The sequence below is a fragment of the Lontra canadensis genome, unplaced genomic scaffold, assembly GCF_010015895.1.
Source record: "Lontra canadensis isolate GAN:19392208 unplaced genomic scaffold, GSC_riverotter_1.0 scaffold72, whole genome shotgun sequence".
NCBI lineage: Eukaryota > Metazoa > Chordata > Mammalia > Carnivora > Mustelidae > Lontra > Lontra canadensis.
Genome location: NW_022631066.1, coordinates 9,706,909 through 9,729,210, shown reverse-complemented (window position 1 = coordinate 9,729,210; position 22,302 = coordinate 9,706,909). Strand labels below are relative to the sequence as shown.

Genomic DNA, 22,302 nt, shown 5'->3' with positions numbered 1-22,302 from the left:
CAGGGTGAGGGACCCAGAGAGGGAGAAGCAGACTCCATGCCAACCAGGGAGCCTGATGCAGGGCTCAAACCCAACAGTCTGGAACACTGGGTTAAGGCAGACACTTAACCAACTGGGCCACCCAGGCACCCCTATATTTTTGCCATTTCATGAATTCTTGCTATTAATAAATTTTCATGGAGTCTTCTGAAATTTCCTAGGAATGCATTCAAATTAATTTACTAATCAATCCACAACTTATTATTGAGTATGCCCATTCTGTGCAAGCAGGTTCTAGGCACTTGGGATACAACACTAAATGTAACGAAGTCTTTGTCTTCATAGAACTTACATTCTAGTAGAAATATTCAGGTGATGTATAAAGGAACATACAAAGAAAATAATGCCCAGTTAAGATAACTGTTCTAAAGAACAATGAAGCAGGATAAGGGTACAGCTAGTGACAAAGGGTGATTTTTCAGGTAAGATACCCATAGAAGGAGGTGGCTTCTGATGAGACCTGAATGAAGTGGCGGGCCCAGCTGTGTGCCTGTCTGCCAGTTTCCCAGACACAGGGAACAGCAATGTGCCCAAAGCTTGTTGTGTGAGGGGCAGCAGTGAGGGCAGTGGGTAGAACTGAGCGGACCAGGGAGAGAGTGGTCAGGGAGCTAGGGATTGAATCAGAACACAGCATGGTTGCCTCTGGCTGCAGGGGCGGGAGTACAGTGTGGTTAGACATGTGAGTCCACATTTTAGGAGAGAGTTCTGAGCTGGAGATCTGCCTTCGTCAGTGTCTGTATGCCGCTTAGAGCTGTGCCTGCATGAAATAGAATCACAACAGAGAAGAGACCTCCGGACAGGTCCAGGGCCTCTGGACATGTACACGCCAAAAGGGGATGTAGCACGGGACTTAGGACTAGCTAGTGAGGAACCATGAGAACCAGGAGACCAGTAAAATTGTCCACGTTAGGGAGGGAAAGATTACCTGCCCTGTAGTGCTGGAGGCCCAGCCGGTGAGGCCCGAAGACTGACCACTGAGCTTACCTGGTTTGTGTTAGTAGAGTAATGGAGAGAAACACGCTACTGGAGTGAGTTAAATATAGAATAGAAGGTAGGATCGTGGACACAACGAGTACAAAGAACTCTCTTGAGAAGTTTTGCTATAAGGGCAGCGGGAAAGTGGAGTGGTAGTTGGGGCGGGCTGTGAGTTCTGGGAGAGGGTTATATGTGAGTGGTGATACTTCTCTCTCAAAAACGTATCCCTCACTTTTTTATATATATTTGGTTATGTTGGTCAGAACTTCCTTCTTTTTTTCTCTTTTTTAGAGGAATATTTTATTAGTCTTTTAACAAAAAATGTGATTACTGATAATTGGGGAGAAATAGTTCGGGCGCCTGGGTGGCTCAGTCAGCTAAGCATCTACCTTTGGCTCAGGTCATGATCCCAGGGTTCTAGGATCGAGTCCCACATCGCATTGAGCAGGGAGCCCTGTGCCTGCTCCTCCCTGCTTGTGCTCACTCTAACAAGTAAATGAATAGAATCTTGAAAAAAAAAAAGAAAGAAAGAAATAGATTTTCTTTCTCATATTAAGCATTCTCTTTTCCTAACATTTCCTGTGTTAATATGAAATAGGTGGTGAGTCTTTACAAATGTATTTTCTGGACACCTCCAAGGCAGGCTTATGGTTTCCTTTATATTTGTCTTTAAGTTGTGTAATAAGTTATTGATACTTTCCTAATGTGGAACAGTATTCCTGAGATAGACCTCACTTTGTTATGAAGAATTATTCTTTTAGTATATTAATTTTCTGTGATAATTTATTATTTTCACCTTATTTGTGCTTAGCGGGAAAGAGTAAATGGTCTATTTCGGGGTTCTCTACCTTAACCATATTGTCTGAAAAAAGTAACCCCTTTTGATATCAGATGCTTTAAAGGAGAATGGTTCTGCTTTTTGGTTTCATTGGTCTAAGAAGTGCCTTAGGGGGATACCTGAGTGACTCAGTTAAACATCTGCCTGTGGCTCAGGTCATGATCTCAGGGTCCTGGGATCAAGCCCCATGTCTGGCTCCCTGCTCATTGGGTAATCTCCTCCCTCTTTCTCTCCCATTGCCTTCTCCCCTGCTCTTGTCTCTTTCTCTGTCTCAAATAAATAAATAAAATCTTAAAAAAGAATGATAGAAGTGCCTTAGCTACTGGCCTCCCAGCTCATTCTCTCTTCCCTGCATGATGACTTGTCTCTGGCATCTCCTGAACCATTGTTTACCAGTAGGGCCTCAAGGTTTCTGTCTAGGGACAGTGTGAGGAGTGTGGGTGAGTCTCAAGCATTGTTCAGATAAGAAGCATATTATAAGTTAGAGGCACAGCTTGGTCCTTTTCTCGTCTTTCTTGCTCCTACCTCCCTTCTTTTTGAGTCCAGCAGCATGACCTGCTCCTTCCTTAATGGTCTACCTTGTCCTAGGTTGTAATTTCATAAGCAGAGACTACTTCTCTCTCTGTCTTAAAAAAAAAAAAAAAAAAAAACAACTCCTGAGACACACTCAAAGAAATAAAAACATTATTCCTTTTTTGTCTCAAATGCTTGAACTTAGATGACAAAATACCACAATATATCTGATTCATTTACTCAGAATAATAACTTCTAAACCAAAACTTCCAGTACTTTAACTCTACTTTATTTTACGGTAATGTAATCATACACAGTGTTCCTCGGAAAGAGATTAATATTACCTTCCTTTTCTTCATAGCCGGAGGCACCATGTGGGAGAGGTTACACGCTCTAGCAGTTAGTTGTAGGGGACAGCCGTGAACGTGAATGAAGTTGTCAAGTATAGGAAAACACAGCTGCCAGAAAATACCCATCTGAACTCAATATAAAAATACAAATACCTGATAGTGGAGGTTACCTTTTAAATTCTAGCTTGAAAAAAATAGCAAATTGACAAATAGAAATACTGAGTAATTAATGTTTCTTTCACAGCTAATTTCTCCAGATTTGGAACCTGAAACCCCTTTTCTTCTGTTACACCATGTCAGTGTCCAATCTTACATTTTGGGTTATGTTTGGTATAGAATTCAGCCTTAAATCCTTTAGAAGGGCACCTGGGTGGCTCAGTCAGTTAAGCATCTGCCTTCAGCTCAGGTCATGATCCCAGGGTTCTGGGATCAAGCCCCGAGTTGGTCTCCCCGCTCAGAAGGTCTGCTTCTCCCTCTGCCCCTCCCCTGCTCATGCTTGCTCTCTCTCTCTCAAATAAATAAATAAAATCTTTAAAAAAAAACTTTTTTAAACTCTTTAACTAGAAGTAATATTTTGGGGTTTTTTGTTTGTTTGTTTGTTTGTTTTTTCATTTTCATCATGAAAAGTATCCACTCACAAAATAGGTTTCTGTAGGGGTGCCTGGATGGCTTGGTCGGTTAAGCATCTGACTTTGGCTCAGGACATGATTTCAGTGTCCTGGGATTGAGCCCATGCTCAGCAGGGATCTGCTTGTCCCTCCCTCTCCCTGTCCCTCTGCTGCTCCCCCAATTTGTGCACATGTGCATGCTCTCTCTCTCTCTCTCTCTCTCTCTGTGTGTGTCAAATAAATAAGATCTTTAAAAAAATACGTTTCTTTAACCAAGGACAGAACCTTTTATGGTGGTTTTTAAATATATATTCAGTATAACTCCAAAGATATATGTAGAATTCTAAAGTGAGTATTTAACCATATAATGTGGGAATGTGATTTTAGGTATGATTTACATATCTGTAAATTAAGTTCAACATAAGAAAGTGTGCCAGATCCCCTGGTCAAGTAGAGACTTAATCCACTGAGCCACCCATGTGCCCCATATATACCACATCTTCTTTATCCATTCATCTGTTGATGGACTAGTTTCTTTCCATAGTTTGGCTATTGTGGACATTGTTGCTATAACATTCGTGTGCATGTGCCCCTTCAGATCCCTACATTTGTATCTTTAGGGTAAATTTTTGATTAAAAATTTTTTTTTGTTTGTTTTAGGCTAATTCTTTATTTTATTTATTTAAAAAAAATTTTTTTTAATCTCTTTAATTTTTTAAATTAACATATAAATGTATTATTTGCCCCAGGGGTACAGGTCTATGAATCGTCAGGCTTGCACACTTCACAGCACTCACCATAGCACATACCCTTCCCAGTGTCCATAACTCAGCCACACTATCCCTACCCCCACCCCCCAGCAATCCTGTTTGTTTCGTGAGATTAAGAGTCTTTTATGGTTTGTCTCCCTCCCAATCCCATCTTGTTTCATTTTTTCCTTCCCTAGACCCCATGACTCCCCGCCCTATCTCCCAAGTTCCTCCTATCAGAGAGATCATATGGTAATTGTCTTTCTCTGATTGACTTCTTTCGCTCAACACAATACCCTCTAGTTTCATCCATGTCACTGCAAATGGCAAGATTTTGTTTCTTTTGATGGCTGCATAGTATTCTATTTTGTGTGTGTGTGTGTGTGTGTGTGTGTGTGTGTGTGTGTATGTGTATGTATGCATATATATGCATTTGTGCGTATAATTTCCTTTTCCTTTGCTAGGCTTGACAGATTTTTTTGTTTGTTTTTTATTTTTTGGCTCTAACTCCTGCTACTACTATCCCCAAAAAAACTTCAGATTTTTTTTAAGTCTTTTTTTTTTTTTCTTTTCTAATTGGTTTATTTCTGATTTTCTTCTTATTTCTTCCAGTCTTTCCAGGACACTTTCGTTATTTTTCTAAATCCTTATATTGAATGACAATTTATTTTTTCATTTTTTTCTGTAGTAAAAAAATTAACTACAGTTTCACTTCTTAATAGCTTTGGTTTTATTCAGTAAGCTTTGATAGAATTTATTATTTTCTGTATTTTTAGAATAATCTATAATATATTTTTTCCTTTTTGTTGTTTAGATTCATGTTTTTAATACCCAAGTAGTTAAGGTTGTTTGATTTTTTTTAATAGCAGTTTTATGAAATTACTGTAAAAGTTATATTTGAAAATCCTTTAGTATGTTATTTATGTTTAGTATGTTATTTAGTAAGTTATTCATGTTCAAAATATGTATACTCTATTAAATTTTAAATCACAAAAGAAATCTTATAGTACAGACTAGATCTTTAAAGAATTTATTTAAATTAAAACTTGGTGGTTACTGTCAGCATTAATGGTAACACATTGTTATTTTTTTCATGATTTTTATTTTTTTTTTTTAAAGATTTATTTATTTATTTGACAGATAGAGATCACAAGTAGGCAGAGAGGCAGGCAGAGAGAGAGGAGGAAGCAGGCTTCCCACTGAGCAGAAAGCCTGATGCGGGGCTCGATCCCAGGACCCCATCATGACCTGAGCCAAAGGCAGAGGCTTTAACCCACTGAGCCACCCAGGCACCCTTTTTTTTCACTTTTTTAAATGAAAATTCCAAAAGCCAAAACTTTTTAGTTTTTTGTTTTGTTGGGTTTTTTTTGTTTTTTGGGTTTTTTTTGCATAGCATCACTTAATTGCTTCTTTTTTTTTTTAATAAACATATAATGTATTTTTATCCCCAACTTAATTGCTTCTTGATAAAGCTTTTTGATGTTGACTGTGAGAAATTTGAGTGGCGTATTCTACATTCTTATCCTCATGGTATTTACATGGGATCGTAAAATTTTAGAGAAGACTTTTATTTTTACTTACCTCCAAAACAGACCTTTTAGGGAGGTCTTAGGGAACTTTGCCAGGGCAAACCTGCTTTTCCTTTTTTCTGTTTCACTCAGCTGATGTTCCTCATGCCCTCACCTGAAGATCAGTATATTACTCCTCATTTCACACCTAATGTTAAAGAGGCCTAGTTTTCATCAGTTGGTCGTTTTCTCTAACACATTGAGCTTTGAGAATATCCATAAAAAGACTGTGAAATAAGAAGTGATTATTGATGGTTTCCCTTCTTGGGCTACCTATTTATTCAATATCCTGTGTACCTATGGAGATGTAAGTGTTAAATGTATGAATTAGGAAATTCAGGTCTTTATAAAGGAGCAGTTTTATTCAGCTTTATTGAATTGTAATTGACAAATACAATTGTAAAGTATTTATAGTTACAGGTAGGATTAGATATACGTATACATTGTGATAGGATTCCTACCATGGAGTTAGTTAACACATCTGTCACCCTGTATTTTTACCTTTTTGGGTCAGAGGTGAAAACACTTAAGCTTGCTTTCTTAGCAAATCTCAATTACACAGTACAATATCATCAACTGTAATCACCATGTTATATAATAGATCCTCAGACCTCATTCACTTACAACTGAAATTTTGTACCCTTTTATCAACCTCTCCCTATTTCCCTCACCACGTAGCTCCAGCCACTTTTCTACCTTCTGTTTCTATGAGTTTGACATTTTTTCTTTTTTTAGATTCCACATATAAGTGACACCATGCCATATTTGTCTTTCTCTGTCTAGCTTATCTCGCCTTGCATAATGCCTTCCAGATTCATGCATGTTGTGGCAAATGACGGGATTTCTTTCTTTTTTAAGACTGAATAATATTGCATTGTGTCTATATACATATGCCACATCTTTATCCATTCATCCATCAACAGACACTTAGGATATTTTCATATGTTGGGTATTGTGAATAATGCTATAATGAACATGAGCGTACACATACCTCTTTGAGATAGTGACTTCATTTCTTTTGAATATATACTCAGAAGTGGGATTGCTGGATCATATGGCAATTCTATTTTTAATTTCTTGACGAATTTCCATACTGTTTTCCATAATGGCTCTATCATTTCACATTCCCAGCAGTGTACAAGGGTTCCCTTTCGTCTGTATTTTTGCCAATATGTGTTCTCTTTTGTGTTTTTGATGAGAGCCACCCTAACAAGGGTGAGGCGACATCTCCTTGTGGTTTTGATTTGCATTTGCCTTATGATGAGTGATGCTGAGCATCTTTGCATGTGTCTGTTAGCCACCTGTATATCTTCTTCAGAAAAATGTCTATTTAAGTCCTTTACCCACTTTTTAATTAGGTGGTTCGGTTTTTTTCTTTTGAGTTTATGACTTCCTTGTATATTTTGCATATTAACCCCTTTTCAGATAAGTGGTTTGCAAATATTTTTTCCCTTTTTCCAGGTTGCCTTTCCACTTTGGTGATACTTTCCTTTGTTGTTCAGTAGCTTTTTAGTTTACTGTTATTTATCTTTGGTTTTATTGTTTTTGCTTTGGGTGTCAAATCCAAAAAAAATCACTACTAAGACTAATAATGTCAAGGAGCTTACCCCCTGTTTTGTTCTAGGAGTTTTATAGTTTCGGGTCTTAATTCAAGTCTTCAGTTTGAGTTAATTTGTGTATATGGTATAACATAATGGTACAGTTTTATTCTTTTGCCTGTGGATATCCACTTTTCCCCACACCACTTACTAAGGAGACTGTCCTTATATGATCTCAGGGTCATGTTGTATATTCTTGGTTCCTTCGTTGAAAATTAATTGACCATTTATGCATGGGCTTTTTTCTGGGCTCTCTGTTCTGTTGATCTGTGTGTCTGCTTCTGTGCCAATACCATTCTGTTCTAATGACTATAGTTTGTAATACGTTTTGAAATCGGGAAGCATGATGCTCCAACTTTGTTCTTCCTAAAGATTGCTTTGGCTGTTTGGGTCTTTTGTGGTTCCATATGGATTTTAGGATTGTCTTTTCTATTTCTGTGAGAAATGCTATTGGAATTTTGATAGGATTGCATTGAATCTCTAGATCACTTTGGGTAGTATGGGCGTTTTAACAATATTAATTTTTCCATTCCATGAACATGGAATATCTTTGAACTTACTCATGTCTTCTTCAATTTCTTTCATCAATATCTTTATAGTTTTTAGTGTATAAATCATTCACCTCCTTGGTTAAATTTATTCCTAAGTCTTTTATTCTTTTTTTGCTGTTGTGGATAGGATTGTCTTTTTAATTTCTCTTTCCAATAATTTGTTGTTAGGGTACAAAAAATAATTTAAAGTAATTTTTGATTAGCATAAACTTACTCTAACCATTTTGCTAATTTTCTGTTTTATAGTTCATGTGTTCCTTTATTCCTTCTTCCTTTGTGATTTGTTGATTTTTTTGTATAGTAATGTGTTTTGATATCTTTCTTTTTATCTTTTGTTGTATCTATTATTGGTTTTTGCTTTATGGTTACCATGAAGCTTATATAAAACATCTTATTTGAAACCGATACAGCTTAACTTTGAACACATACCAAAGCTCTACATTTTTACACTCCTCTTTTTCACGTTTTGTTTTTGATGTCACAATTTACGTCTTTTTGTTTTGTGTATCCATTAATTAATTATTGTAGTTATAGTCATTTTTAATGGTTTTTTTTCTTTTAGCCTTTATGCTAGAGTTATAAGTGCTCACCCCCCACCATTACAATATTAGAGTATTCTGAATTTAACTAGTTGACCTGTGAACAACACAGGTTGAATTGCACAGATCTGCTCATAAATGGATTTTTTCTTCAATAAATACAGTAAAGTACTTTAAATGGATTTTCTCTTCTTCATGGTTTTCTTGACATTTTATTCTCCAGCTTACTTTATTTTAAGAATACAGTATATAATACATATAACATATAAAATATGTGTTTATTGACTGTGTTATTGATACGGTTTCTGGTCAACAGTAGGCTATTAATAGTTAAGTTTTGGGGTAGTCAGACATTATACGTGGATTTTAAACTATGCAGGGAATAAGTGTCCTTGACCTTTGAATTATTCAAGGGTCAGCTGTATATATTTACCTGTACCAGGGAGTTTTACAGTTTCATATGTTTTCAAGTTACTAATTAGCACCCTTGAAGAACTCCATTGAACATTGCTTAGTCTGGTAAACTCCCATCAGCTTTCATTGGTGTGTAAAACACATCTCTCCATCAGTTCTGCAGGATAGCTTTGTTGGGTAGAGTATTCTTGGCTGACAGGTTTTTTCTTTCAGCAGTTAGGATAGCTCACATCTAGTTTGTAAGATTTCTGTTGGAATCTCTGCTTATCATCTTATGAGAGGGTCACTTGTATGTAACAAGTTGCATTTCTCTTGCTGTCTTTGAGAGTCTGTCTTTAACTTTTGATGCTTTTTTTGTTTTGTTTTGTAAAGAGGGGAGCAGGTGTGTGGGCATAGGGAAAGGGAGAGAGAGAATCTTTTTTTTTTTTTTAAAGGTTTTATTTATTTATTTGAGAGACAGAGATCACACGTAGGCAGAGAGGCAGGCAGAGAGAGAGAGAAGGAAGCAGGCTCCCCACTGAGCAGAGATCCCAATGTGGGGCTCGATCCCAGGACCCTGGGATCATGACCTGAGCCGAAGGCAGAGGCTTTAACCCACTGAGCCACCCAGGCGCCCCGAGAAAGAGAATCTTAAGTAGGCTCCATGCCCAGCAGTGAGGCTGATGCCGGGCTCAGTCTCATGATCCTGAGATCATGACCTGAGCTGAAATCGAGAGGGATGCTTAACCAACTGAACCACGCATGTGACCCATTAACACTATAATTACAATGTTTCTCAGTGTAGGTCACTTTATACATCTTATTTGCTAATTTTGGGGCTTACTGGATCTGGATATGTTTCCTTCCCCAGGTTAGGTAATTTTTAACCATTATTTCTTTTAATATGCATTCTGCCCCTTTTTTTCTCTTCTCTTTCTAGGACTTATATAGTATGTGCATTAGTATACTTACTACTGTCCCATAAGTTCCTTAAGCCATCTTAATTCTTTTTCATTCTTTTTTCTTTTTACTCCTATCTTTAGATGAATTCCTCTGTCCTGTCCTGAGTTCATGAATCCTTTCTTTTCCTTCATGAAATGTGCTGTTTAACCTCTCTACTGAATTTTTCAGTTCAATTATTATATTCTTCAGTTCTGTGATTTGGCATTTTTTTAAAATATTTTCTGTATCTCTGTTGAGATTCTCTTTATTCACACATTACTCTGCTGACTCCAGCAAGCAGCCTTATTGTTATAAACTGTACTAGGAAAATCACTTACCTTTGTCTCATTAAGATTAGTTTTTGAGAATTTATTTTGTTATTTTGTTTGGAATATATATGTTGACTCTCCATGTTGGTTTCTGTGCATTACATATAACTACCACATCTTCCAGTCTTGACACACTGGTCTTACATAAGAAATTAACTTTGTCAATCACCCCAGCCCCAAGCTTCTGGTTGCCTCTCAAGTCTGTATCCCTAAGCTGCCATCTTTGTTCTTAGTGGCTCTCAGTAGTTGAGAGTGTGCCAAGACCATCAGTGTCCCAAAGAGGAGGTTTGAAGAAACAAGCTGATTGGAAGCCAGACTCTCAGGCAGCAGCTAGGAAAGTATGCAGTCAAACCTCCTCCAGGGATAAACTGGGAAATGGGCATTTTTGCCTGGCTCCCTCTCTGCTGAGCCCAGGTATATAGGTATATAGCCACTGGGCAGGGGGTGCTCCTTAACCATTTAAAAACTGCCTCATTGTGATAGTCCTGTGGAACTCATGAATGCCAGTACTTTTAACTATCAGAGCTAGGTGATTTGGAGCCCCAGTCCCTCAGGTGGCAGCCGTAAAAGCTGGGGCACTTGTGTGGATAAGCTAGTAAAGGAGTAGTTTTATATGAAATTCTTCAGAGACAAGATATTTAACTAGATGGACCAAGAGCTTAAAATGTAGTTTTGTAAAACATCTTTTTCCTCAGAAAATTGAGTGTTCTTCCCGTGGTGAAGATAAAAATCTGTGGCATAGTTTTCACATAGTGAGATTGCTTATATTTGTCATAAAAATGCCATAAGATGTATGTAAACATTTCTTTTAGAAGTGTTGGAATAGTATAAAGTATTAATATATTTCCTATTCAGATGCCTGTTTATGGTTAAGCTGCATATGCCCAGTATTAATCATAAGCCACATTGTTTGTATATTGTATTTTCTACCGTGTGGTAAGATCTCTTCATTTTAAATTATGTTTTTATGAGTAAATAATATGCTAAATACTTAAAATGTGCTAAATATATATTTTTTATATATATGCTAAGTATAACATAAAATAATGTTACAATAGGGCTTCTTGTATTTTATCATTACATGGGTAAAGATGGCCGAACTTTTAATACTTGATTTTGAGAAACAGCCATTGTTCTAAAAGTAAAAAACTGAAAATTATTTTTATTTTCTAGGTTGTCCTTTGTGGAGGGTCTTCTCGAATCCCAAGGCTACAACAACTGATTAAAGATCTCTTCCCAACTGTTGAGCTTCTGAATTCTATCCCTCCTGATGAGGTCATCCCTATTGGTGCAGCTTTAGAAGCAGGGATTCTTATTGGGAAAGAAAACCTTTTAGTGGAAGACTCCCTTAAGATAGAGTGTTCAGCCAAAGATATTTTAGTTAAGGTAGGTTTAGCTTTTCTTTACTTTTCCATAAAAGTAGCATAAACTTATTATCATAAGTTTTTATACATACCATGGTTTTACAATGAAAATTTGTATATTGGTAAAAATTTTTAAATTGAGATTTATAATTTTACATTTAATGAGTCTCTTGTTTTCTTTCAGTTAGTATTTATCTAACATATTAATTTCTTATAATTTTAATCATAAGGGCACTTGGGTGTCTCAGTCATTAGGCAGATGCTTAGGTCATGATCACAGGATCAGGCTCCCTGCTCAGTGGGAAGCCTGGTTTTCCCTCCCCAACTCACCCTGATTGTGTTCCCTCTCTCGCTGTGTCTCTCTCTCTGTCAAAGAAATAAATAAAATCTTTAAAAAAAAATTTTTTTTAATCATAAGCTTCAAATACAGATAGAGAGATACATGTTTCAATTTATTTTTAAATGAAGTAAGTTGGGATTGAGGATCACATCTGCTTCCTTGGCCTATCTGTAGTTTCTAGATGATCAACAAGGATTAAGTATTATATTTACAATAGGAGTGACTTTATAATTGTAATGATAAATATCAAAGGATATGCATATTATTTTTCTGCTTATTAGGGAGTCGATGCATCAGGAGCCAACAGTTTCACAGTATTATTCCCATCAGGGACTCCTTTGCCAGCTCGAAGACAACACACATTACAAGCCCCTGGAAGTATATCTTCAGTTTGCCTTGAACTCTATGAGTCTGAGGGGAAAAACTCTGCAAAAGAGGAAGACAAGTTCGCACAGGTGAATACATAAATTTGGGCAATGAATTAGTCACGTGAGACTGTTTAGCTTTTCTTTCTTCATTAGACTCAGTTTAATATCAATATAAAATGTTTATAAGATACCTATTTAACACATTTGTATGAATGGGCTACTTCTACTTTTAAAAGAAGGAATAAGCAATTTTAATTTGAAAGAGTTACAGGAAAGCAGAAAAAAAAAACAATGTGGTTGTTTATTTTTTTTCTGTTTATCTTGTGCTCTTGACTCTCCTTGGTAGAATGTAAGTGGCAGGGAAAATGACAGTTTTTGGTTTGCTATATGCCAGGTGCTAAACCAGGCAACTTACAAATGCATCAAAGTGCCATGAGGTAGACATTATTATGATCATTTCATAGATGATTGAGAAACAGGCTCATGGCAGTAAGTACCTTATTTTCCTTGTTGAGGTAAGATTTATCCTCAGTTGGTTTTACTCCTGGGCCCTTGCTCTTGCCATTACACCATGCTGTCTCTCATATAGGATACCTTTACTTTTTCAAAATACCACATTTCTATTTCATATTGTAGAGTCCTCTGCATTCTTTAAAAGAAATGAAGTGGAGCCACTTTATTTGCTTAGAAACATGCCCAAGAAATATAATTACATTAAAACACATATACAGGGACTGCAGAGCCGTATTTACAGTATGATATCATTTGTGTTTAAATAAAAAGTTTGAGAGCTTGGGTGTGTGCGAGGGAGATGGTGTTTGGGTAGGTGTGGGTATATAAATATCCATGCATGGATACAGAAAATATCTGTAGGTATTAGAAACATATTGGGGTGCCTGGGTGGCTCAGTGGGTTAAGCCTCTACCTTCGGCTTAGGTCGTGATCTCAGGGTCCTGGGATCAAGCCCCACATAGGGCTCTGTGCTCGGCAGAGAGCTTGCTTCCCGCCCCCCCCCCACCCCCCCCCCCTCCCTCCCTCCCTCCCTCCTTGTGATCCCTCTCCCTGTTTCAAACAAATAAAATCTTAAAAAAAAAAAAAAATATATATATGTATATATATATATATATGAAACTTAACAGTGGGTAGATTTGAAGGTACCAACAGGATTTTGTTTTGTTTTTTACTTTTTAACACTTTGTACTGAAGTTTTAACAAATAGCATAGGACATGAGCATGAAATACTTTCACAGTGAAAATAAAACAAATGTAGGTAAGCAAAGGGAATCCATAGTATCTTTAGCTTTGTACCTGTTTTCTAATTCAACAAAAGGATAATGAAAACACACATACAAAACCTATCTGGGCTCCACCTCAAACATCTTAGAATCTAGGGGAATAGGGCCCCTTCAACTAGTAAAGTTTTCACAAGCTCCTCCAGATGTTTCTGTCGTGGATTACTATATAAGCACTTTTCTGTATACTGTATTTCTAAACTCACTTGGCTGTCTTAGTATTCCCTTAGCTTCTCTCTCTTGTACATTTATTACCTTTTCTCCTCATACACTGCTTCGAGACTCTGCTGCAGCTACTGTCCCTTATCCTAAGTTACAGATGCCAAAAGGAGAAGAGTTAGTCAACTAATACTGAATTTGGGAGCTACTCTTGTAAAGATCCCATCTGTTCTAATCTCTGTGTTTTACAAATGAGTAAACCAAGGTACTTAGTGCTTCCCTAAGGTCATAAGACTTGATACTGGAAAAATCTGAAAAGTTACTTCCAAACTTGGTTTATTGGTATACTTTTCTTTAGAAAACGAAATAATTTTTTTGGTAAATTCATTAACATTTCTTATGTACAAATATAATCTTAGTTGTACAAAAGAATTTGTCATGTGTTTCCTTAAATTGGTTTTCCAAGTATATGTATAATATTGGAATTTTTAGAAGTATATATAGAAGTATATACCTAAATATAATTTACATGTTACTGGTAATGGCTTAATTGCCAAAAAGAAAAGCAGTCTTTATTTTCTGAGACAGAGTATACTTCATAACCTAGGATATGATGTTTAAAAGGAACAAATCTATTACTTATATGCTCTCCTTCTAAAGGCAACATTTCTTAGTTAAGAAAGCTTAATCCTATTCTCTGATTCTGGTCATTGAAAACTGCCCTATTTTAAAAGGTTTCAGTAAGTAAGATTTGGTCCATTGGAATAACTGGTGCATCAGTTTACTAATATATCAAAGTACTGAACCATCTTTATATTATTTTTGTATAAACAGGTTGTACTCCAGGATCTAGATAAAAAAGAAAACGGATTACGTGATATATTAGCTGTTCTTACAATGAAAAGGTATAAAATTAAACTATTTCTGATGTTCCAAAGATTCACTGTGAGGCTTGGCCTTTTTTGTTAGTTTATTGATTTCTTCATGCATTGCCATTCTAGGAAAACTTGGTATTAAAGCTTGTAAAGGTTTTATCAGTGAATTACATTTTTTGTTCTACAAAATTGCTATATTTTACAAAGAAAGTGTATCTCAAATTATTTGCATTCTGCATTTTTCATGAACTCTAATTATTTTGGTGTGGTCAGTGTAAAAAACTGGTCCATGAAGTTTGAGATGCAATTTTTATCAGTCTTAAATATAATCTTCTAAGGTTTATGTTGATATTATTTATCCTATGAAAGGATAAGTTTATTTTGGTATTGCTACAGAAAAGCTCTAGGATATATATTACTAATTAAATCCAGCTATTACCACTGTACTAACAACTGGCCATCCATAAGACTGTGTCTTGCAAGAAAATCATTTCCAAATTAACTTTAGAGACAATTCCTTCCATAACCATACTTAGCAAGAATGTCAAATTCATTAGTGTGTGTTTGCCTTGGCCTAGGCTTAAAGGTGGCAAGATCCATGTTCAGTGTGCATAAAGTCTTAAACTTGAGATCTTCATCCTGGTTTTCAAGGAATGCAACTTCTGTGTCAGTGGTCTAGAAAGAAATTTTTAAGAACAGCTATCTAATTACAGCATATGACACGAAGTTAGACACCGAAATTGTGTTTCTTCTTTATCTTAATACTCTTCTTTCAAAAATTAAAATTATCTCGTTTACTCTAAGTCTTCAAATTATTTCTTAAGAACTTTTTGCTTTTATGAAATGAGCTGATGAAATGTTATACTTTGTTTGTTTAGGGATGGATCTTTACATGTGACATGCACAGATCAAGAGACTGGAAAATGTGAAGCAATCTCTATTGAAGTGACATCTTAGTGCTCTAGAGAAACCAGGAGTTTTTTTTAGAACTAGACTGTCAATATTATTTGGTTTTGTTTACAAGTGATGTTTATATTAAAATACTTTTTGAATGAATTGTATATGTTTCTATTAAAATACAATATATTAGTAAGTGCTGCAACCTTTTTTTGTTTTCCATTTAAGATGGGAAATAACAAGGTCCTTTATTAGTGAGAAATATAAGGAACTTTTTCTATCATGAAGCTATTTAGAATTAAATTGAATTGAAGGAAATATTACTGGAAATTTAACAATGTTTTTTAAATTTTGTTCTATAACTTTAAATTTGAAGAAGTCTCATTAATTCTTACTAGATAATGAACTAGGAACAATTTACAAGTGTTTGATATTAAAGGAAACTGGAGAGCCATGTGCAAAGTAAGAAACAATTTTTGCTTTAAAAGAAAAAAAATTCACAAACTCAACAGTTGTGCGTAGATATGTGTGTGACAAGCATAGAAAACAAACGTCTAGAGGGCTGCCCACCAAACTTGTAACAGTGGCCTTTTTATGGACAGAAATATTATAGGGTGGCACTTTCACTTTTCCTTTTTACAATTTTGTTTAGTGTGACTTTTTCTCTCTAACAAATACATTTTATCTTTTGAAATGAAATGATCTTTTATTTTGAAGAGAAGGCTAGCCACATTCTGTTTATCAGAGAACACTCATTAGTGCATTGAGATACTCTGTGGATTACTAATGAAACGCTTATTCACTAAAACAAGACAACTAATCTGTATATATGGAAAAGAGAGTTGGAAGGTGAGCAGTGCACCTGAGATTCTATTATCAAGAGAGGATTTTCCATTCATTTCTCTCCTTGGTTCCCAGGAGACTTGAGAAGAGGAAGTATCTTTACCCAGTGGTAAAATTAAAACTTGTGCTGTTTTTATCTTGTTCAGGCTTTGTGGATGTGCTTTCTTCATTATAGTTTATTTTTATGGAGCTTGGTGGCAGTAATATTCTATTTCTAAAGATACAGAAACCAAACTTAAATTTTTTCATGATTATTCTGTTTCAGATTACTGACAGACTCGAAAAGATTTCAGGTATGATTCTGAGTCCACAAAGCAGCAGACTCAAAGGCATACCCTTTTGATTAAGGCTGAGTACTTAGTTATTTTTTAGGATCTTTTCCAGTTATTAAAAACTTTTAAACCAGGGGCGCCTAAGTGGCTCAGTGGGTTAGGGCCTCTGCCTTCGGCTGAGGTCATGATCCCAGGGTCCTAGGATCGAGTCCTGCATTGGGCTCTCTGCTCAGCGGGGAGCCTGCTTCCTCCTCTCTCTCTGCCTGCCTCCCTGCATACTTGTGATCTCCGTCTGTCAAATAAATATATAAAAATTAAAAAAAATCTTTAAGAAAAAAACAAACTTAAACCAAATAAATAAATAAATGCAAATTAAATGTTTTTAGGAAATAGGAAAGTAACATCTCAACTAGTTGAACAGCTTTCAGTTATGCTTCAGAAAGTGCTATTGAATTTTATTTCATAGTTACTGTTAGCTCTTTAAACTAGATGAGGCACTGGCCATCGCCAGTGTGTCAGTCCTGTGCCATTCCTATTTTTGTAAATAAAATTTTATGAGAATATCACCAGGCTTACTGGTATCTGTATTGTTTGTGGCTGCTTTCACACTGTAAAGGCAGTGAGGAGTTGCAACAGAGACTCTGTGGCCCACAAACTTTAAAATATTTACTGTCTGGCTCTTTACAGAAAATGTTTGTCAACCCCTGAAGTAGATTAATGAAACCTGTAGAATAAAATATAAGGATTTATTCAAGAGTTTTCTTTCCTTCCATGTCTGTGTAATAATTTACTTACTTGACAGCTTTCTCCACTAGATTAGTAAGTATTGTGAGAGCAGAGACACTCTTAGTCATCATAATGTCCCAGGTCCCAGAACACATAACCTCATCATAGGTGTTCAGTCAGTGTTTATCAAATAAGTGCATTATATGGAAGAAAAAATAAGTCCTCTTTGTATTCTACAGGACAATGGCCAGTAAGTACATCTTTTGCATATTTTATTATTCCTTTAGAAACGCAATAGAGGAGGAAAGGAATACCGCCGCTTCTGGCTTCATTAGCTTTGCATGATTTTCCCCCTCCAACATACCAAATTTGAAACTGTCACCGAGTGTGCTCTGTTGCCTAATGGAATGTACTCCAAATTGTCTTGTATCCTCATCTGACAAGGTTTTCTTCTTCTTTATGTGGGGAAGCTTTGCCAATGAACTTTTTGTATGTTTTACTTTTTCAAGGTAAAAATAGCTTCAACATTCTTCTAATTATAAAATGATACACATTCATTATAAAATTAAAATTGCAAAAGCAAGGGGCACCTGGGTGGCTCAGTCGGTTAAGCATCTGACTCGACTTCAGCTCAAGTCATGATCTGAAGGGTCGTGAGATTGAGCCCCACATTAGGCTCCATGCTGGCGGGCGGAGAGGGGGGGAGTCTGCTTGAGTCTGCTCTTTCTCCTCACTCTGCCTCTTCCTCTGCTCAGCATGCACGAGCATCTTCTCCTTTCTCTCACCTCTCTCTCTCTCAAATCTTTTTAAAATCAGCACAAACAAATTCTGAGGGAAAATGTCAGGATTTCTAAAATAGCAGTGAGTGACCATGTAACATAACAATACCACTGTTTGTTTGCTTTAATTCTTTATCTCATTTTTAAATTGTAACATCACCATAGCTCCCAGAGTAGTTGCTATATGCAGAGAGTAAGCTAGCCTCTATTATTTGTGTTCTACATGTACAAAGAGAAATAGATGGAGAGAAGTTAATTTATCCAAGAACTGACTGTAAGTGTGAATTTTGAACTAATGCTTTTTTTTAAACAATTTTCCTTGATTGCTTATTATTCTAAACACTTTCTGTGCATTATTTCATTTAAATTCACATTGTCCATTCTATTCCCAAAGAACATTCAAATTAAAGAGGGGACACTCCCATGTGTCTCCAGAAATCATGTTTGCATGGGTCTTTGTGGGAAAAAACTGGGGGATGGAGGCATACTTCTGTTATGTTTCCCTTGAGGCCAGTGATATATGTGTCTGGCTTTGATTTCCCTCTCCATTTATAGCCAGAATTTACCAAGATCCTCAAATTTTTTAGTCTCAGGACTCTTTTACATTCTTAAAAATTATTGGGAATCTAAAGAGCTTTTATTTATATTGGTTTTATTTTTGTTTAAAGATTTTATTTATTTGAGATAGAGCGAGACAGAGAGAGCACAAGTGGGGGTGGGGAAAGGCAGAGGGAGAGGGAGAGGCAGGCTCTCCAATGAGCAGGGAGCCCAATGTAAGGCTCGATCCCCGGACCCTGGGATCATGACCTGAGCTAAAGGCAGATGCTTAACTGACTGAGCCACCAGGCATCCCTACATTGGTTAAATATATATATATATGTATGTGTCTCTGATATCCCCATCACTCCTGCACCTCCTTGTCTGTTGAACCAGCCTCCTTCCTTTTGTAACTTGTAGGCCCTTTGACTCATATTTTCCCTTCCTCCTTCCTATGTGAACTTTTGCTATGAGTCTGAGCTTTTTTTGCTGGCATGTTGGGAGATACAGGGATAACTTTGGGGGCCAAGGGTCTGGCATGGCTCTGATTTTTCAGGGAAGATCAGAACCATCCTCAGAAGCCAGGTCATGGAGAAGATGGGAGAGAACTTTCCAGAACTAACCTTCCTGAGTTACAGCTGAGGATTACAGTAGTACATTTCCCCCTCGTCTCCTGAGTGTTATGAAAAAATGTTACCCTCCATTGGGTTAGTCCTAAAACCCAGAGATTTTCAAAATCACTCATTTTTTTAAATAAAAAAATTACATGTTAAGTAACATTTTTATGAAAGATAACTTTTCAAAAACAAAGATTTAGTGTTAATTGTGGAATGTTTTATGTTTTTCAAATCTCTTTAATGTCTGCCTTGAGAAGATAGCTGTGTTCTGTTTCTTTTTGTTTGTTTGTTTGTTTCTTTAAATCTGTTGCAATATCCAAGTTGTGTATCCTCTGAAAAACTTCACTCTATAATTGTGAGAGGAAAGTAAAGAAGTCAGAAAACATTTTTTTATAATTTTTTTTAAAGATTTTATTTATTTATTTGACAGAGATCACAAGTAGGCAGAGAGGCAGGCAGAGAGAGAGAGAGGGGGAAGCAGGCTCCCCGCTGAGCAGAGAGCCTGATGTGGGACTCGATCCCAGGACCCCGAGATCATGACCTGAGCCGAAGGCAGTGGCTTAACCCACTGAGCCACCCAGGCGCCCCAGAAAACATTTTGGTATCATTATGAAAAGTTTTGAACTTATGAAGGGTCTTGGGGTCTCCGTACCATACTTTGAGAGTCGCTGCTTCACTTAGTTACACAGTAGTACCTGTTGAAGAGACAAGGTCTTATCTGTCCCCTGGAATTAGTGGGGTTAAAGACGAAAGACAAAGGAAACAGTTGATCTACAAAAGAGTCCAATTTATTCTGTAAATTTTTGCTGAAACTGATCAAGACCCAAAAAACACACAAGATAACTGCAAATGTTGGGAAGTGCATTTAGTGCCAAGGAGAAAGAATGGAAGACTGGAAGTACCTATGTTAGGGTGACCCGGAGAGGCCTCTGAGGAAATGGAACAAGTGGAGACTCAAGCACTCCTCTAGGAAGTAATTTAGAGTTGCCTTAAGATATTTATTTACTTGCTTATTATCTGCTCCTCCTACTAGGACATAAGCCCTAGGCGGACAGGGTCTTTTTCATTCCTGTATACTTTAAGCACCTCATACATTGTCTGGCACATAGGAGATACAACACCATAAAAGATTTCTGAATGGGTGGAAAAGAGCCTAGAGAAGAGTGAGTAAAGAAGAGAGTGGCACAAAGTCAGGTCAGGGTGTTAGGGTTCCAATCTTTTAAGGCCTAGCAAGCTAGCAGAAGGTTTGGATTTTATTCTATGTACTCCAGGAAGTATTTAAAGCAGGATAAGGACATGTCCCACTTTATGTTTAAGGGTGACTCTTTGAGTTGTATGGAAGATGGATTGGAGGAGAAGCAATAGCGGAAGTGAAGCCAGGCAGGCTTTTGTAGGACTGCAGGTTAGAAATGGTGGCCTCTACTAAGGGCATAGCAGCAGCAATGGAGAAAGGAGGCAGTATGAAGGTATATTTTGGACATAGCATTGACACAAATTGCTAATGAAATTATGGAATGAAGAGAGAGGAAATCAAGATGACACCTAGATTTCCTTCTTGGACCCCTGAGTTGATGGTTGTGCCAGTGTACTGAAATGAGAAAGTGTGGGGATGCCAGCAGTGGAGAGGACCAGGCAGGTCTAGAGGTAAAAATGAAGGGCACTCTTAGGAGTGTGATCAATTTGAGATGTTTGTGCAACACCTAAGAGGATATGTCAGCTAGGCACTATGGGTATTCAGATGTGGAATTCAAGGAAGAGGTCAAGGCTGGAGACAAAAAGTTGGGAAGCTTTAGCATAAAGATGATATATAAACCCATGGGAACTGAGGCAGTCACTTAGGGAGAGAGCCTAAGAGAGATGTCTTGGGGGCCAAGTCCTAAGGAACCTCAGCATTTAGGCTACATAAAGGGAGTGACGAGAAGTCAGTGAGGTGTAGAGGTCAATGAGGTAGAAGAAAAACCTACAAAGAAGCTAAGGATGGGGTGCCTGGGTGGCTCAGTGGGTTAAAGCCTATCTTTGGCTCAGGTCATGATCTCAGGGTCCTGGGATTGAGCCCCGCATCAGGCTCTTTGCTCGGCTTCCCTTCCTCTCTCTCTGCCTGCCTCCTTGCCTACTTGTGATCTCTGTCTGCCAAATAAATAAATATTTTTTTAAAAAAGTTAAAGATAGATGTTCCTGGGTTGTTCTAATAAGAACACATAGGACTGGCAGTGAATACACTTGGGGAGGGGAGGAAGGCGGTGAAGCTGCATCTAAGTCTTAAAGGGTTTATAGGAGTAGTCCTGGTAAAGAAGGGGCAAAGTAGGCATTTTCTAGCAGCAAGAGCAGAATTGAAGAAGTCCTGGGAACACGGAGCAGGAAATATTTGAGGAACTCACAAATTAAGAAGGAACAATGATGAGCAGTGAGGCCTGAGATGTGTGGACAGTAACCACTATGCCACAATAGGGCTCCCAGGCAATAGGGTTGGACAGGATTTTTTATTCCTTATTGCCAAGGTAATAAGATGCTCACTATAGAAAATGGTTAAATATGTAAAGAGAAATCAAAAAGGAAATCACCCCCCCCCAGAGATTTTACATTTATCTTCCTATGCCTTTTTATGTAGTTGAAACTTTTATAGGTTTTTGTTATTGCTTTTTTGCTTAACATGTTAAACATTCCCCCATGAAACTAAAGCCTTCATAAATATCTTTTTAAGTGGCTAGATAGTATTTCACAATGGAATCAAACTAATTTCTTCAATGTTCTGTATTTACAGTGTTCCAAATTTATACATGATGCTTTGAAAGATTTTTGTAATTTTTGACCAAAAAATTACCAAAATCCTTGGTCAATGTCAAACGGCTTTCTACACAGGGTTTCCCAATTGACTCTTCTAAGATTTCTGCGTTAGACTGTTTAGAACAATCACCATGGAAGCGGTGTGAAGAGTGGATGGGGGCGGGGCGGTGGGGGGTGGGGAGACTAGGAGTTCAGGCAGTTGTCCAGCAGAGACCCGGCGTCCTGCAGCCTTGCTAGCAAACTTCCCTTCCGCTCGCCCTGCCCGCCCCCCACCAAGAAGCATCAGGCGAAGAGTTCCTTAGAAACGGCAGAACCTCAGATCCCAGCCCAGACCTACCTAATCTGAATCTGCATTTTAGCAAGATCCCCAGATGATTCCTATGGCCATTCAAGTGTGAAAAGCACAGATGGAGACTGGTGGTTTCAAACTGCTGCATACTACAATCACCTGGGGAGC

At 37.3% G+C, this 22,302-nt stretch overlaps 1 protein-coding gene across 2 annotated transcripts in view; it reads left to right on the top strand.

Moving 5' to 3' along the window:
- HSPA14 (heat shock protein family A (Hsp70) member 14) overlaps window positions 1-16,527 on the top strand; it is a 39,562-nt gene extending 23,035 nt beyond the window's left edge. Inside the window, exons 11-14 of one of the 2 annotated variants that reach the window (XM_032880936.1) lie at window positions 11,166-11,378; window positions 11,978-12,151; window positions 14,350-14,420; window positions 15,269-16,527. In XM_032880936.1, the coding sequence (XP_032736827.1) occupies window positions 11,166-11,378; window positions 11,978-12,151; window positions 14,350-14,420; window positions 15,269-15,347 (537 nt within the window). In that variant the 3' untranslated portion in view covers window positions 15,348-16,527. Of the gene's footprint in view, window positions 1-11,165; window positions 11,379-11,977; window positions 12,152-14,349; window positions 14,421-15,268 lie in introns of those variants that run through there. The other variant, XM_032880937.1, reaches the window with a different exon arrangement.
- The last annotated feature ends 5,775 nt before the right edge of the window (window positions 16,528-22,302 follow it).